The sequence below is a fragment of the Pteropus vampyrus genome, unplaced genomic scaffold (assembly GCF_000151845.1).
Source record: "Pteropus vampyrus isolate Shadow unplaced genomic scaffold, Pvam_2.0 Scaffold397, whole genome shotgun sequence".
NCBI classification, from domain to species: Eukaryota; Metazoa; Chordata; class Mammalia; order Chiroptera; family Pteropodidae; genus Pteropus; species Pteropus vampyrus.
In genome coordinates, this window is record NW_011889178.1 from 205,662 (window position 1) to 225,503 (window position 19,842).

The following is a 19,842-nucleotide window of genomic DNA, read 5'->3' on the forward strand; positions in this document are numbered from 1 at the left end:
TTATCCAGGCACTGTAAAGTAAACATTTTGGAGAGGGATGCTTGGATATGTGGTCAGAGTCTTAATAGTTTCAAAGAAAAAAAAAAAAAACAGATTTTTATTATAGCATCAGTCCTGCATGGTAGAAAAGTCTCCTGAATGATGGGCAGAAAATCCAAAGGGAGGTAGATGTAGACTGTGACTTGCGTTTCAGTCTCTATTGTGAATTGTCATTAGACTTCTTCATACCCTTTTTTGCTTTCACTTAGAGAAGCACATTTGCTTGTGCAGCTTTGGAAACAAAGTTGTTTTCCACAGAAAAATGAGAGAAAGAAACTTTTCCCTGTACTCATCCTAACAATCATGGGTGGCTGTGGTAGAGTAATAACGTAGATATGGATACTATTAGCAAATGCATGTTTCCTCCATGTGTTTGTTTTCACAGGGTGCTTTGCCCATTCACATTCCAATCCCTATAATGATACTTCTATTTATTGTTGTTATCACCATCAACAGCAACTATAATCTGGCTCCCAGTTCCCAAGAGCCAGCTCACTCCTTAGTTACCAGGAGAAAACCCAAACCAGTTGTTCCTTTATGTGTACAAAACCTGAGTCTTCTCACATTGCAGTGACTCTGACAGCATTTTGAGACTCCATGAACAGAACAGATAATAGAGCTAGGACTGCATTCTGATTAAGTAAAAAATTCCTTCTAGTGGTGGAAAGACAGATTAACCATGTAAATGAGAAAGTGATTATCAGGTGTCTGTATAGAATACCAGTTCCTAAATATTTCCAAGTACTGTCTCATTTCTTCAGTTCCTCTTATAATGTTTCTGTTGGGCTGGAGAATGTGTTGGGAGGCAGAGTGGGGAGGAACATGGGTTTTATCACCCATCATGTGGTAAGAAAAGATCATGGATGTCTTGGGTAAGTTACCAACAGTCATTATAACTAGACACAGAATCGAAACTAGAAACTATTTCTTTTCTTTACAACTAATGGGGTCATATGGGAGACATAGACTCACTTTCCAGGGATTCTTAAAAGGAAAAAAAAAGTTATGAAATCACAGATTGAAAGGAAAGGGGTAAAACTGATAAAAATTGCATTTACAAGATATTTTTAAAGAAATGCAGTTTTATTTATGAGATGGTTAGGTACATAGCTGTAAAGTCAACCTGGGTTAAAATCCTGGCATTGTCATTTATTAGCCAGGTTGCCTTTAGGCTGCTTTTGTGTCCTTCTCTGTGCTTTTTCCTCATAATTAAATATAAGATTGGGGTGTAAAAAAATGTCTACCTCATAAGCCAAGCAACCTATGAATTCAATTTTAAAACTCAATAAATGCATTTAAAGCACTTAGCACAGGACCAAGAACATAGGACGTAGACTACCAGGCATCCCTGCTTCAGGCCTTGGTACTTGCTGTTCTCTGCCTGCAAGTGCTTTTCCCAGACATCCTCAGACTCACTCTCTGACCTCCTTCAGGTCTTCACTCAAATGTGATCTCAGGGAGGGAAGGCTTCTTTGTCTACCCTCTCTAAAATGTTTTCTCCTTAGTACTCACTAGCATAGAACATTTTTAATCATAGGTATTACTATAGCATCTAATATTGTACATATTTATTATTTTCTCTTCCTCTACTGACTTGAAGTTTGGGAATTTTTTGTTTTATTCATTGCTTTACGTATAGTGTCTAAACAGTCCCCGACATGGAGTAGGCAATTAATACTATTAAATGAATACTATTAAATGAATAGCAAATGCTCATTACATATTATTATTACATATCAATAAATGCTTTATATGATTTTTTATAATTATCAGAATCATCTGTTGATTAATGAAAGAAGTACTTGAGAAGTTTATAATGTTAAAAATTACGATGCTTGGTTCACAGTATTAATTTGCTTACCCAAACCCCTTTCTGTTGTTAATAACCAGGCCAAATTATACCTAATTAGATCCAAAACATCACAAATTCAAAATTAATGGGTTCCAATATGATGGAAATTTTATTTACACTAATACTTCACATAGAAGATTTGTTATGTAATTACAAGTCAAATTTGGGGGAGAAATAATAGCTTAACATTTATTGAGTGCTTGCTATAAATCCTGAGTCAGTATAATTAAGGCATAGACCCCCAAATCGGGCTGTTTTCAAACCCCGATTCTGCCCCTTCCTTGCTGAGTGACCTTTTGCTAGTTACCTAACCACTCTGTGTGCCGGTTTCATCAGTTATATAAGGTAAATATTAATTCATAAAGATTTTAGAAAAGTACCTTTCTCATAAAACTCAATAAATAAGTTTCTAAGCACTTTGCAAGAATTAGCTTGTTTAATCCACTTGACAACCTATGACATAGGTACTATTCTTATGCCCTTTAGTAAATTTTTTGAAATTTAAATAACCGCTTGTTGATGTACTTATTTTATAAGTTCAGACCTTCTTAAAGTAACATATAACTTTGTGATTGTGTTTGTTTCAAAGGGTAAAAGTACTCAAAACATTTTCTCTACTCTGAAAGTAAGGTTATGTTAACCAAGTGAATTGGATCAATATTTTCTCTCCAGGATTCTGATGTCTCATTTGTATTTTTAGATCATTTGTTTCATTTGCTTTCTTGCTTTTCTATTTCCTTATAGCAAATGAAAAAGTTCTAGCAGTGGAATTATTAGTAGCAATATACTTTGATGACTTGAGTTTCATAGGCTTCATTTTTGTGGCAAAATTGAATTCTAAGGGGCCATTGAAATGTAAGTTTTGTGGTCACAAATAGTGTAGTCACCAAGAAGCACTAGAATGCATGACAACTCACAAGATAAAGGAGCTTACTTAAGTAGACTATGTAATATTCAGTTTGGACATTTTATACATGATATGATTCAGCCATGAAGCAGCTGTTTCAAGATGAATTATTTGAAGAAAGTCCTGAGAGAGAATGATAAATTACAGGGATGCAAAATGAATCTTAAGAAAGGTGAAAGTTAGAGGTTGCTTGGACTAGGGAATAGAAAGGTAACTGAATTACATTTTCCAGGGGGAGGATGTTGATTAGGTTGTTCTCTGTCTTAAGAGAACTGAAGAACTGGACTTAAAACAGAAGACATAAACATAAATAAATCTAGTTTTCAAAATTACAAAATACTGTGAAGGGCTTTGGAGAGAGGATATAAACTCTCAGAAGAGAACAAGCAGTTTAGACCAGTGATTCTCAAACTTCAATGCATAAAAATCTCCTGGGATCAATAAAGTACAGATTCTGATCCAGTGGGCTTTTGGTTAGGCCTAAAAGTTGGCATTAACAAATACTTCTGTGGCATTCTAATGTAGATAGCCCTTGAAACAAATATTGAAAAACATTCTAAGTTTAATCAGTATCCTGTCAAAGTTCAGGGAGTTTAACCAAGTGATCTCTCATGATCCACTCGAACTCTGATTTATACAGATAAGTATGTACATGTTTTTCTGTATTGTTTTAAATGAGCGCCAAACTGTTGTAAAGGCACCAACTTTTAGAAAACAGTGAGACAGGTTATATTATTCAGTGCTCTTCATTGCAGTTATTAAACCACATAGAGTAATGGAAAATTTTGCATAATACATGACCATTGGTAATTGAACAAGGAATATCGAGCAAGGAGAAATTGAATTATGGGTTACAGCTTTAATTTGAGAGATGGTAAATCATCTTCAGGCAATATTTTGAACCCTCTTGTCACGGGATTATAAGGGAACAAATTACTAAGTATTTATATTTCAGATGTGTTGACATGTACTCCTGATGATAAATTTATGAACATTAGCCCTGCTTACAGTGTTCTTCAGGTGAACTCTTCAGTTCTGTTCCTTGGGTTTGTTTTTGTTTTCTAGGATGGAGCTATGATGTTGAAGAGAGGAAGGTTCCGAAACCCAAGTCCAAGTCTTATGGCGCAAACTTTTCTTGGAACAAAAGAACACGAGTATCCACAAAATAGATTGGCACTGACTGTATCTCTGTGCTTGACTGTGAATAAAGTCAGCTGTGCAGTATTTATAGTGCATGTATAATACATCTCTTAATCTCCTAATAAATTTGACCTTTAAACTAAAGATACATTTTGTGGCGTCTATTTTAAATGTTTTTTGATATCTCAAATTGAACATGTTGCGATTTCTGGTATACAGAGGAGATCTGAGGTGATTATACCTCTAGGAAATTACGGTACTTAAGAAATCTATTAAAAAGGAATGCTTGAAATCAGCTGCAACATTTAAGTGCTTGCTTTTTATAGACATTCTCACCTTAATGGTGTTTATAAACTACCAGCCTTCGCTATTAAAATGCTGTCTTAGAAATTCTTTTATCATAGGTAGAGAAATTCACGATTACATTGCAATCTGATAAACCTAAATCCAATCTCCTTATTACTCAAGTTCCTGACTTTATAGTTTATATTATCTAAGCTTCTTTGAGCCTGAATGAATCCACAAGAGATATATAAGAAATGAAGAGTCAAGACACAAAACTAAAGTCATCAACATACAAGAGAAGAGAGCAAGAAGAAAGGAACAGAGAAGTACAAAAAAAAATCAGAAAATAATAAAATGGTAATATCTACATACCTATCAATTGCTTTAAATGTAAATGGACTAACTGCTTCAATGAAAAGACATAGGGTGGCTGAATGGATAAATAAAAAGACTTGTATATATGCTGCCTACAAAAAGACTCACTTCAGATTGAAAGATACAAAGTAAAGGGATGGAAAATTTTCATACAAATGGAAACAAAGCTAGGGTAGAAATACTTAGTCGAAATAGACTTTAAAGCAAGAGCTATAAATGAGAGACAGGGCATTTCATAATAATTAAAGGGGTAAATTAAGACAAGATAACTCTTATAAACATCTATGCACCCAACATAGAAGAACTCTATAAAGCAAATGTTGACAGACATAAAGGGAGCAATCAACAGTAATAGTCACAGTAGGAGACTTTAAACTCCATCAACAACAATGGATAGATCATCCAAACAGAAAAGCAACAAGGCAACAGAGGCCTTAAATGACACCTTAGACCAGATGGACTTCATTGATATTTTTAGGACATTTTACCCAAAAGTAGTAGTGTATATGTTCTTTTCAAGTGCACATAGAACACTTTCTAGGATAGACCACATTAGTCTACAAAAAAAAGCCTCAATAAATCTAAGGTCTAAAATCATATCAAGCATCTACTCTGATCACAGTGATATCACTGTATGAAATTAGAAAAACACACAAACATGTGGAAGCTAAATAACATGCTACTAAGCAATAAATGGATTAACAACCAGATCAAGGAAGAGATCAAAAGGTACCTTGAGACAAATGAAAATGAAAACACAGCAACCCCAAATCTATGGGACATAGCCAAAGCAGTTCTAGGAGGGAAATGTGTAACAACACAGGCCTACCTCAAGACACACACACAACAAAATCTCATCTAAACCATCTAACCTTACACCCAAAGGAACTAGAAGAACAAGAATGAGCAAAGCTCAACTTGACTATAAGGAAGGACATAACAGATCAGAGTGGAAGTCAACAAAATAAGAGTCTTAAGAATCAATGAACCCACAGCTAGTTCTTTGAAAAGATAAACAAAATCTATGAAGCTTTAACCAGACTCAGCAAGAAAAAAAATTTAAAAAAAAGAGGGAGGGCTCAAATAAATAGACATGAAAGAAGAAAAGAGATAACCAACTCCACAAAAAAACCAGAGGATTATCAGGAACTACTATTAGCAATTATATGCTGACAAATTGGACAACCTGAAAGAAATAGATAAATTCCTAGAAATGTACTATCTTCCAAGGTCGAATTGGGAAGAAACAAAGTCTAAACAGACTGATAATTACTAACAAAACTGAATCAGTAATCAAAAACTCCCAACAAACGAAAACTCTGGACCAGATGACTTCACAGGTGAATTTTGCCAAACGTTCAAAAAAGAATTAATACCTATCCTTCTCAAACAATGCCAAAAAACTGAAGAAAAAGCTCCCAAACTCATTTTACAAAGCCAGCATTACCCTGATACCAAAACCAAAGACAGTACAAAAAAAAAAAAAAAAAAATTATAGACTACCCCTGATGAACATCAATGCAAATATCTACAACAGCCTGTTAGCCAGCCTAGTTCAGCCATACATTTAAAAGATCATACACCGTGACTGAGTGGGATTTATTCCCAGGATGCAAGGCTGGTTTAGTGCCTGCAAATCAATTGTGATATGTCATATAAACAAAATGAAGGATAAAAATGGCATGATCATATTAATAAATGCAGAAAAGCATTTTGACGAAGTCCAACTTCCATATATTGGGAGGAAAAAAAAAAACTCAGCAAAGTGGGGAATACAGGGGACATACCCTCAACATAATAAAGGCCATATATAACAAACCCACCGCTAACATCATACTAAATAGTGAAAAGCTGAGAGCTTTTTCTTTAAGATCAGGAACAAGATAAGGGTGTCCGCTTTTATTCAACATAGTATTAAGTCCTAGCCACAGCAAGCAGACAATAAAAGGTATCCAAATTGGAAAGGATGAAGTAAAGATGGATATTGTTAAACTGTCTATTCTACCCAAAGCGATCCACAGATTCGATTCAATCTCTATCAAAATACCAATGGCATTTTTCACAGAACTAGAACGAATAATTCTAAAATTTATATGGAACCACAAAGACCTCGAACTGCCAAATCAATCTTGAGAAAGAAGAACAAAGATGGAAGTGTCATACTACCTGATATCAAACTGTGCCACAAGGCTAAAGCAGTCAAAACAGTAACATAAAAACAGACACTGGATCAATAGAACAGAAAAGAGCACCCAGAAATAACCCCACGACTATATGGTCAATTAATCGATGACAAAAGAGGCAAGAATATACAATGGAGTAAAGACAGTCTTTTCAGTAAATGTTGGGTAAAATGGAAACGATTACTTTCTAAATTGATTAAAGGCTTAAATGTAAGACCCAAAACCATAAAATTTCTGGAAGAAAACATAGGTAATAAACTCTTTGGCATCACTCAGTAATATTCTTGTGATAGGTCTCCTTGGGCAAGGGAAACAAAAGAAAAATAAGCAAATGGGACTATATCACACTAAAAAGTTTTTGCACAGCGAAGAAAACCAACAAAAGAAAAAGACAGCCTACTGAATGGGAGAAGATATTTGCCAACGATGCGACCTATAAGGTATTAATATCCAAAATATATAAGGAACTCATATAACAACACCAAAAAAAAAAAAAAAAAACCCAAACCAATCCAATTAAAAAATGGCCAGAGGACCTGAATGGACATTTCTCCAAACAGGACATACTACAGATAGATAATAGGCACATGAAAAGATGCTCAACATCACTATTATGGATATGCTAATCGAAACCATGAGATAGTCACCTCTCATCTCTCAGAATGGCTATCATCAGTATGTCAACAACCAACCAGTGTTGGCAAGGATGTGGAAAAAAAGGAACCCTCATGCACCATTGGTAGGATTTTAAATTGGTGCAGCCACTATGGGAAACAGTATGGAGGGTCCTCAAACAATTGAAAATAGAAGAAACCTGAAACACCAATTTGAAAAGATATATGCACCCCTATGTTCATTGCAGCTTTATTTACAATAGCCAAGATATGGAAGCAACCTAAGTGTTTGTCAGTAGACAAATGGTAAGTGTGTGTGTGTATGATGGAATATTAGTCATTAAAAAGAATGAAATCTTTCCATTTGTGGCAAGATGGATGCACCCAGAGGGTATTTTGCAAAGTGAAATAGGTCAGAGAAAGACAAATACCATTGGATTTCACTTATATGTGGAATCTAAAAACCAAACATACATAGATACCAAGAAAAATTGATGATTGCTAGATAGGGAGGTAGTTGGAAATTTGGGCAAAGAAAAAGGTGAAAGAATTAAGATGTTCAAAGTGCCTGTTGTAAAAAACAGTCATGGATGTAAAGTATAGCATAAGGAACACAATCTATAATAATGTAACTATGTATGGCGTTAGATGGGTACGAGGTTTATCTGGGTGTTCACTTCATAAAGTATATAATGTCTAATCACTGTTGTACATTTGAAACTAGTATAATGTTGTATATCAACTAATTTAAATGAGTAAACCCTCAGTGTGATGTCAGAACAGCACTTTATGATATTCATGATTTATGAGCATGTATGGCTATTAATGGATAAATGGAAAAACAACAAATTTTTGATACGTGGTTTAGAAGATATTTGAATTTGTTAGAATTTGTATACAGAATAGTCTAAAAGTCAGATTTTCCATTCCTGCAGTTATTTGCACCATGACTAGGATGGTCCATGTGGAACAAGGCAGAGTGAAGAAATGTTGAAAGAAATATTACTCAAAATTGACATCTGTAAATATTAAAAAATAAGGTACTTCCCTAGTTTTCCATTATTGTGTAAAACAAAATTCTTAACATACCTTATTTGATGAAGCATTTATTTTTCTGCTGTGATTTGGTTTTTTGTTTATAAATCTATGCATGGGAAGATGAGTTCATTTCTAGTTGTATTGAAAGCAAGATGCCAACGAACTACCCAGCTGAAGATTCACAGCAGACCATTGGAAATGTGGGTCTGGAACTTCGTATATGGGCCAAGAACATTGGCTGTATGGTGTAATTAAAGATATGGTAATGAATACAGTAATAAATACAACATTACGGGAAGAGAGAGGAAAGGTCAAAGACAACCTCTTAGGGAAAATATTTTTGGTAAGTCAAGAGGAAGATGTGGTAAATAAGGAATAAAAGAGACCAATAAAGGGTTTTTTGTTGTTGTTTTAATGAAAAGGATTATCTCAGCTTAAAGGCCACATACCTCTTTTTAGGTTGCCGGATGCTTAGGATCAAGGTTAGAAGAATATCAGAAATGGAAATTGAATAAAACTAGAAGCAGTTTCATAAATAAAATGTTCTTCTAGTAAGTACAAGGCTCTTTGTATTAGTTTCTTATGGTTGTTGTAACAAATTACCACAAACTTGGTGGGTTAAAACAGCATGCATTTTTTTTTTCTACACTTTTGAAGATCGGAAGTTCAAAGTCAGTTTCACTGGGCCAAAATCAAGGTGTTGTCAGGGTACTGCCTACAGAAGACCTGGGGAGAATTTATATCCCTGCCTTTTCCAGATTCTAGAGCTGCATTTCTTGCCTTCCTTGATTTGTGGTCCCTTCCACCATTTTTAAAAGCAACTAACATCTTCAGTGGTCTGATTAATCTTCCTCCCTTCAGGTCAAGTTTCCCTCTGCCTCTCTCTTATAAGGACACTTGTTACTACATTTACCACTCACCCAGATCATCCAAAATATGGAAAAATAAAGCCATGAAAAATGCCCCAGAACCATCTCACTCTAAACTGTCAATCTGTCAAGTTTGATAGTACATCATTATCGGTATTTATCATTATTGGTAGAGGTTGATTACATTTTAGAGGGACCTTCAAAAAGAACTTAATAGATCTAATTTAAAGTTGTGGAACTGGGAGAAACTTATTCAGCTTTCACAAAACCAATCTTTATATCACAATGAAGTTTCATACTGTTTGTCCTTGTGAATAGTTCACTAGAATGGTCACATGCCCATTTTGGCCTGACTCTGATGAAGTTAGGCCTGCTTGAGCCTAGAAAAGTTTAAAATAAATAAAAAAATTAATAAGTACATAATTAAATTTATCATATTTAATGTCCCCTTTAGAGAAGAACCAAAAGCACAGTATTCCTAAGTAAGACAATCCTTAAATGTCAGGTGTGCCACTTACACTTCTCTGTGCCTTAGTGTCTTTATCAAATGCCATTGAATAAATAAGCACCTAGTAGATACTTTATAAATGTCCTCTCCATGGAAATAAATTCACGTCATTTATTTGTGGCCAAGCATTAGGCTAAATACCTGCTAGGTTTTCTAATTTAAGTAATTTTTTAAACGTTAATCATAATATGACATGTAAAGATAAAGTAGGATGCCTACAGATAAGAGAAGGACAAATAAAATAATATACAGTATAACTTTTAAAGTGTGCTTATAATTTAGAATAAACAGTACTTAACTGACCTGTTGTGAATACTTGAATTAATTAGTGGTTTATGGGTAGGCAATGGAAGCAGTATGTATGGGTACAAAGTGATATAATTAATCTTGTTTTTAATATCTAACTCAAATTTACCCTTAAATGACATCTTTATATCTAGAGAAAATTGCCGACAATAGTAGGTTACAATGTATATCTACTGATATTTTCAGTAGCAATAAATAACTATTGGCCTCTAAAACTTTAAGAGTTTGAATCTGAAGATTTTATAATTCTCAAAATGATAAAGTTTGTATGAATGAAGGAAATTATATTAAAATCAAAGAAGATACAACATGAAGTTTAGTTCATCTTTATAACTTAAATAGTTACCTCTTTAGGATATATGTCATTGGTTTTCTTCACAATGATAGAATTCATTAATGGTTACAGTTTAGTCTCTGATTAATGGATGTCAGTGTTTGTATTATGCATTACTGTCTTTGTCAGTTTGGGCTGCTGTAACAAACTACCATAGGCTAGATGGCTTATAAAAAATAAGTATTTCTCACAGTTCCTGGAGGCTGGAAGTCTGAGGGTGTCAGCATGGATGAGTTCTGGTGAAGGCCCACTTCCTAGTTCATAAATAGCCATCTCTTTGCTGTGTCCTCACATGGCAGAATGGATGATAGGGTTCTCTGAGCTCTTTTATAAGGGTACTAATCCCAATAATAATCACAATAATAATCACTTCCCAAAGGCCAACTTCCTTATCCATCGCTTTGGGAATTAGGATTTCAACAAATTTTTGGCAGGTGGGGATACACACAAACATTTAGCCTATAACATTCCACCTCTGTCCCTCCCCCCAAATTCACATCCTTATATGCAAAATATATTCATTCCATCCTAACAGCCCCAAAGGTCTAAAATTGTTCTAGCATCAAATCTAAAAGCCCCACATTTCATCTAATATCTAAATCGTATATGGGTAAAGCTCAGCATATGATTCATCCTGAGGCAAAATGCTCTCTAGCTATGCACTTGTGAAACCAAACAAATTATATGCTAACAAGATATAGTGGAGGGAAAGACATTGGGCAGATATTTGCATTTCAAAAGGAAGAAATGGAAAACATGAAAGGGCTAAGAGGTCCAAAGTAAGTCTAAAACCTAACAGGGCAAACAACATGAAATCTTAAGACTCAAGAATAATTCTTTTTGCTTTGATGTTCTACCTCTGGACCCACTGGGGTGGGGTCCTACTTTCCAGGCCCACTGGGGTAGCAACATTACCCCCACAGCTGAGGGGCACCGCCTACACTAGCTCACCTCAGAGTCTGTGCCCATGCTTCGATTCTCAATGAGAAGGACACTAGACTCCCAAGGCTCTGCCAGGTGGCCCCACCCCCACAATTTCACTGGACATTGGTATTACCCTTTGAAATGGAAGTTGAAGCAGTTCTATCTCCTGTGTCCATGCACTCAGGGCCTGTGGAGGGAGTGGCTTCTTAAGTAGATTATTTTCATTTAATTATGAGAGTAATTGACAAAAACATGAGCCAACCAATCTAAAAGTGTTAATATTATTGCAAGCCAGCTTTACAAATATGAAAACAAAACAATTGTTTTTGATACCAGTTTACAATTCTTAAATAGGGGAAAATGTTTTGAAAATGTAAAACTCAGATGATTATTAGGGGGATTTACATGTGAGTTCAATATATGCCAAAATTAAAGCATGCTTTACTCTTTCTACAAATAGCAATTCACTTAAGGGCACGCAGTGCAGTGCACTTGGAAAATGTAAATTATACAAACGCAAGACGGAATAGTTGAACTTTATGTAAGAAGGAAGAAAATTGCTAGCAAGGAGAAAGAGATGAAGAATCACAGAAGACCATAAGATGAATATGAATTAAGTAAATATGTAACAATATGAAATGGCCCTAGGTAGTAGATAATACAATTTCACTTTGTACCAAACAAAGAATTATTTGGAATAAGTGAAGAATTGCTTCAGTTAAACTTCTAAAGGATCAAGTACACATTGCATATTATTTTAGGTTACATCTCTCAAAGAGATATATGGAGAAAATTCCAGAGAAGAAAATAGCCAAATGCCAAAAGGTAAATAATATAGTAAAAAATAAAGTCTTGACACACCCTCAGCTATTGAGAACTAAAAATAAAATAGACTGCTTGGACAATGACAAAGGGTTGAGAAATAACCAAGAGGTAGGCCAGAGTTAAACCTTATCTCTTACACGAGGCCACTCCTTTAAGACTGGAGAGATGGCTGTTTTATCTAATGCATAGAAACCAACACAGAGAGTCAAGAAAAATAAAGGGATATGTTCCAAATGAAAGAACAAGAGAACCCCCGGGGGGGGGAGGGGGGAATCCATAATGAAACAGACATAAGCGAATGACCCAATAAAGGTATCAAAATGATTATAAAAATGCTTACTGAAGGAAAATAATGAACACATAACTTAAAGAAAATATAAGAAAGTAATGAATAGAAGTTACAGAGCTTAAAATACAATAACTAAAATGAAAAATACACTAGAGGATTTCAACAGTTGAAGCAGAAGAAAGGATTAATAAACTTGAAGACAGGGCAGTGAAGAAAGTATAGACTTTTAGGACATCAAGTGGACCAACATTTGCATTATAAGGATCCGGAAGGAGAAGCAAGAGAGGGGAAGAAAATTTATTTGAAGAAATGGCGTGCATTGTAGCTCCTGCCAAGTGGCCCCATGCGCATCGAAAGTGGTGACAGGCCTCAACTTGCATTATAACTCCAATCATGTTGCCCCAAGCCTGCCAAAAGTGGCAGCCAGTCTTGTAACTCCAAATAAGTGGCCACAAGCCTGGCACAAGTGCCAGCTGGCATCAGCTTGCATCATAGTGCCCACCAAAGGGTCCCAAGCCCAGCACAAATGGCAGCAGCCTCAGTTCATAGCATAGCCTCTCCCAAGTAACTAACTCCAGATAACTGTAGATTCCATCAAACAGCCTCAAAACCTGCACAAAAGATGGCTGACTTTGGCCTGCACAGGAGCCCCTCCAGATAATCCTAAAGAATTCACCAAAATCTATTAGAACAAATGAATTCAGTAAAGAAGCAGGATACAAAATTAATGTTGAGAAATTGGTTGCATTTTTATACACCAATAACCTTCAGAAAGAAATTAAGAAAACAATCCTATTAAGATTGCATCAAAAGAATAGAATACCTAGTAATAAATTTAATCAAGGAGTTAAGAAGTCTGTACTAGGAAAAGTATAAGACATTGAAGAAAGAGGTTGAAGAAGATACAAATAAATGGGAGGCTATCCTATGCTCTTGGATAGCAAGAGATAACATTGTTAAAATCACCATACTACCAAAGCAATCCACAGACTGATTCAGTGCAATCCCTATCAAAATACCAATGGCATTTTTCACAGAGCTAGAACAAATAATCCTAAAATTTATATGGAACCACAAAAGACCCTGAATAGCCAAAGCAATTTTGAGCCAAACTTGAAGGTATCACACTATCTGATATCAAACTAAACTACAAAACTAAAGTAATCAAAACAATATGATACTGGCATAAAAACAGAGATAGATCAATGCAACAGAATAGAAAACTGAGAAATAAACCCACACCTATATGGTCAATCTATGACAAGGCAGGCAAGAATGTACAATGGGATAAAGACAATCTCTTCAATAAATTGTGTTGGAAAAACAACAGATATGTGCAAAAAAAAAGTAGCCCACTTTCTTATGTCATAGACCAAATAAATTTAAAATGGATGAAAGACTAAAATGTAAAACCTAAAACCATAAAACTCCTAAAAGAAAAGATAGGCAGTAAACTAATATCATTCTTAGTAAAAAAAAAAAAAAAAAAAAAAAAATTTGGCAGTCTCCTCAGGGAAAAAAGAAACCCAGCGGGTTACATCGAACTAAACAGATTTTGCACAAGGAAACCATTAACAAAACGAAAAAACAACCTATTGAAAGGGAGAAGATGTTCGCCAGTGATATATCTGATAATGGGTTAATATCCAAAAAACATAAGGAACTCATACACCACCAAAAATCAAAACAAAACAAACTAAAAACAATTAGAAAATGATCAGAGTACCTCAAAGGATATTTCTCCAAAGAGGACATACAGTTTGCCAATAGACAGATGAAAAGATGCTCAGCATCACTAGTCATCAGGGAAATGCAAATTGATATCACCGCACACCTGTCACAATGCCTATGATCAATAAATAAGTGTTGGCAAAGATGTGGAGGAAAAGGAACCTTTGTGCACTGTTGGTGGGACTGTAAATTGGTGTAGTCACTATGGAAAATAGTACGGAGGTTTCTCAAAAACACAAATATAGAACTACCATATGACCTAGGAATTCCACTTGTTTGTATTTATCCAAAGAAATACAAAACACTAATTTAAAAAGGCACATGCACCCCTATGTTCATTGCGGCTTTATTTACAATAGCCAAGATATGGAAGCAACCTGGGTGACTGTTGATAGACAAATGGATAAATGTGTAGTAAATATACAATGGAATATTACTCCACCATAAAAAATAAAATCTTGCCATTTGTAACAACATGGATAGACCTAGAGGGTATTATAATAAGTCACACAGAGAAATACCATATGATTTTTCACTTATATGTGGAATCTAAAAAATCAAACAAAACAGAAATAAACTCATAGATAAAAAAAAAAAAACAAATTGATAGTAGCCAGATGGGAAGGTGGTTGGGGAGGAATGAGTGAAAAAGATAAAAAGGCCCTTAAGAAGTATGAATTGCCAGTTATAAAAATAGTCACGAGGATGTAAATAAAGTACAGCATAGAGAATAAAGTCAGTAATATTGTAATAACTATGTTCGCTGTCAGATGCATACTAGACTTATTGGGGTGACCATTTGATAAGGTATATAAATGTGGAATCACTGTTGTACACCTGAAACTAATATGATATATCAACTAGAATTGAAAAATCAGTTTTAAAAAAGTATTAAAGGAGAGAGTTTTCCTAATAGGCAAAAGCTAAAGGAATTCACCACTAAACCATCCTACAATAATTTTAAAGGGAGTTATTTAAGCTAAAAAGAAAAGGTGCTAATTAGTTACACAAAAACATATGAAAGTATAAACCCCACTGGTAAAAGTATATAGTAAAGGTGGAAGATTAATCACTTATAAACCATTGTGAAGATTGAAAGACAAAATTAGTAAATATAACTATTACTACAATAATTAGTTAAGGGATGCACAAGATTAAAAGATATAAGATGTGATATTACAAACAAAATTTTATGAGACAGTAAAAACAGAACTTTAGAACGCATTCAAAGTTAAGTTGTTATTAACTTAAAATAGACTGTTCTAAATATAAGTTGTTACATGGAAACTTCATGGTATCTCAAAGGAAAAACCTATAGTATATAAATAAAAACAAAGAGAAAAGAATCTAAGCATACCACTAAAGAAAGTCATCAAACCAGAAAGTCAGAAAGCAAGAAGGGAATAGAAGATCTTTAAAACAGCCAGGAAATAATTAACAAAAGTAATGATTACATACCTATCGATAATTACCTCAAATATAAATGGACTAAATGCTCCAATAAAATGATATATAGTAGCTGAATGGATTAAAAATCGGGGCCCATATATTTGCTGCCTACGAAAGTCTGCTTTAAAGTATAAGGACACACACAGACTGAAATTGAAGGGGTGGAAAAAGATATTCCATGCAAATGGAAACCAAAAGAAAGCTGAGGTAGCTATGCTTATATCAGACAACGCAGACTTTAAAACAAGGCTATAATAAAAGAAAAAGAAAGGCATTACACACTGGTAAATGGGTTCAATCTAAAAAGAGAATATATTGTTTGTAAATATTTACACAATGAGAGCACCTAAATATATAAAGCAAATATTAACAAACAAAGGGAGAAGTAGACAGCAATAAAATAATGGTGAGGATGATAATACCCCACTTTCATAAATGGAGAGATCCTCTAGACAGAAAATCAATAAGGAAACATAGGCCTTAAAGGACACATTAGGCCAGATGGATTCAACAATTATATACAGAACATTCTATCCAAAGACGACAGAATACATATTCTTCACAAGTGCACATGGAACATTTCCCAGGATATGTTAGGCCACAAAACAAGGCTTAATAAATTTCAAAAGACTGAAATCATATCAAACATCTTTTCCAACAATGGTATGAAACTAGAAATCAGTTACAAAAAAGAAAACTGTAAAATTCACAAATATGTGGATATTAAACAACATGCTAGTGAACAACCAGTGGGTCAAAGGAGAAATCAGAGAAATGGATAAACACTTTGAGACCAATGAAAATGGAAACACAACATAGCAAAACTTAAGGTATGCAGCAAAAGCAGTTTTAAGACGTTCTTAGTTATAAATGCCCACATCAAGATATAAGATAAATAACCTAATTTTATATTTCATGGCACTAGAAAAAGAAGAACAAATGAAGACCAAAGTTGGTAGAAGAAAGTAAATAGCGAAGATCAGAACAGAAATAAATGGAATAGAAACTAAAAAGACAATAGGAAATGTCAATGAAACTAACTGCTGGTTCTTTTGAGAAGATAAAATTAGCAAACCTTACTAGACTAAGAAAAAACGAGAGGACTCAAATAAAACAAAAATGAAAGTGGATATGTTACAACTGATACCACAGAAATACAAAGGATCCTAAGAGACTACTATGAAGATAATATGCCAACTAATTGGACAACCTAGAAGAAATGGATCAATTCCTAGAAACATAAAACCTACCATGACAAAATCATGAAGAAATATAGTCTGAACAGGCTTAGAAATGGTATGGAGATTGAATCAGTAATCAAAAAACTTCTGACAAGTCAAGGACCAGACAGCCTCACTGGTGAATTCCAAACATTCATGAAAAATTAATACCAATTTTTCTCAAACTCATCTGAAAAATAGAAAAGGTGGGAACACTTCCACACTCATTTTACAAGGCCAGGATTACCCTGACACAAAAACCAGACAAGTACACCACAAGATAAGAAAAGTACAGGCCAATATCTCTGATGAACATAGAAACAAAAATCCTCGATAAAATATTAGCAAACCAAATTCAACAATATATTAAAAGGATCATACACTCCGAACAATTGGGATTTATGCAAAGATAGAATGCAAAGATGGTTCAACAACCAAAAAACTTTAAGGTGATACACTGTAACAAAATTAAGGGTAGAAGTCACACGATCTCAGTAGAGTCAGAAAAAACAGTGGACAAAATTCAACATTGATTTATGATTTTAAAAAACTCAACAAAGTGGAAATATAAGGAGTGTATTTCAATATAATAAAGGCCATATGTGAAAAGCCCATCGCTAACATCGTACTCAGTGGTGAAAACCTGAAAGTGTTTCCTATAAGACCGGGAACAGGACAAGGATGCACTCTCACCACTCTTATTCAACACAGTATTGGAAGTCCTAGCCAGAGCAATTAGGCTAGAGCAAGAAATAAAAGGCATCTGAATCAGAAAAAGAGAAGTAAAACTACCACTATTTGCAATGACATATTATATATACAAACCTAAACACTCCACCAAAAAAAATAATAAGTTAGAATAAATGAATTCAGTAAAGTTGCAGGATATGAACTCAAACAAAAATTTGTTGCATTTATATATATAGGTAATATATACAGATAACCAACCATTAGAAATATAAATTAAGAAACAATCTCATTTACAATTATGCCAAAAAGAATAAAATACCTAGGAATAAATTTAACTAAGAATGTAAATGGTCCATACATTAAAAACTATAAGACTTTGATGATAGAAATTGAAGAAGACACAAAGTGAAAAGATATTTCATGCTCATAAACTAGAAGAATATTGTTAAAAAGTTTATGCTACCCAAAACAATTTATAGATTCAATGTATCTCTATCAGAATTTCAGTGGCATTTTTCACAGAAATAGAACCAACAATCCTAAAATTTGATGGAATCACAAAAGACCTTCAATAGGCAAAGTAGTCTTAAGAAGGAAGAACAAAGATGGAGACATCGTTCTTCTTGATTTCAAACTATTACAAAGCTATCATAATCAAAACTGTGGTACTGACATAAAAACAGACACAAAGGTCAATGGAACAGCATACAGAGCTGAGAAAGAACCCATGCATATATGGTCAATATATGACAAATGTGCCAAGAATATATAATAGGGAAAGGACGGTCTCTTCTATAAATGTTAAGAAAGCTGTATAACATGCAAAAGAATGAAACCCAACCACGATCTAATATTATACAGGAAAACTAACTCAGAATGGATTAAATACTTGAATCTAAAACCTGAAACCATAAGACTCCCAGAGGGTAACATAGTAAGCTCTTTAACATTGGTCTTGAAGTTATTTTGGATTTAATATGAAAAGCAAAGACAGCAAAAGCAAAAACAAATGAGACTACATCAAAATAAAAATCTCCTGTAAAGCAAAAGAAATCATCGACAAAATGAAAAGGCAACCTACTGAATGGGAGAAAGTATTTGCAAACCATATATCTGATAAGGGGTTAATATCCAAAAATATATATTGAAAAACTCATACAACTCAATAGCAAAAACTAAACAATTTGACTAAAAATGGGTAGTGAATTTCAATAGACATATTTCCAAAAAAGACATATAGATGGCCAAAAGGTATATGAAAAGATGCTCAACAACACTAATCATCAGGGGAATGTAAATCAAAACCAAAATGAAATATCACCACATACTGTTAGAATGTCTAGCAGAAAAAACACAATAGATAACAAATGCTGATGAGAATGTGGAAAAAAAGGAACCATTGTTCACTGTTGATGGGAATGTAAATCTGTACAACCACTATGGAAAACAGTATGGAGGTTCACCAAAAAATTAAAAATAGAACTCTCTATGATCCAGGAATTTCACTTCTGGGTGCTTATCCAAAGAAAATGAAAACACCATTTCAAAAGATACGTCCACCTCCAAGTTCATTACAGCATTATTTGCAATAGCCAAGATATGGAAACAACCTGTGTGTCCATCAGTGAATGAATGGACAAACGTGAGACACGCACAGAGAAATATTATTCAGCCATTAAAAAGAAGGAAATCTTGCCATTCGCAACAACATGGATGAACATGGCGTTATGCCAAATGAAATAAGTCAGATAGGAAATACAAATACTGAATGAACTCACTTACAGGTGGAATTCTAAAGAAAAAACATTGAGTTCATAGATAGAACAGATTGGTGGTCACAGGTCCGCTGTTGGAGTGGGTGAAATGGATGAACACGATCAAAAGGTGCAAAATTCCAGTTATAAGTCGTGGGTTTGTATGTACAGCATGGTTAATAATAGTTAATGATACCATATTACGTATTTGAAAGTGCTAAGAGAGTAAATCTCTGAAGTTCTCATCACAAGACAAAAAATTGTGTTACTATATATGGTGATGGTGTTAACTAGTCTTATTGTGATGATCATTTTACAATATATACAAACAGTGAATCATTATGTCATATACTTAAAATATAATGTTATATATCAATTATACTTCAATTTTAAAAAATAAAATAGAAATAAAATTGGGACCCTTTGAAAATTTGAGAATTGTCCTCATACCAAAAAGGGATATTTCCTCAATTGTTACTCAGTTGAGTAACAAGTGGGGCAAGTAACAGT

The 19,842-nt window shown here is 34.1% G+C and overlaps 1 protein-coding gene across 3 annotated transcripts in view; it reads left to right on the plus strand.

Moving 5' to 3' along the window:
• The window catches only part of NDUFS4 (NADH:ubiquinone oxidoreductase subunit S4), an 88,248-nt gene extending 84,166 nt beyond the window's left edge, over nt 1-4,082 (plus strand). For all 3 annotated transcript variants that reach the window (XM_023523611.1, XM_023523613.1, XM_011380603.2), the window contains one exon: nt 3,864-4,082. In XM_023523611.1, coding sequence (XP_023379379.1) covers nt 3,864-4,040 — 177 coding nt within the window. In that variant the 3' untranslated portion in view covers nt 4,041-4,082. The remainder of the gene's footprint in view (nt 1-3,863) is intronic.
• Nucleotides 4,083-19,842: the final 15,760 nt, after the last annotated feature.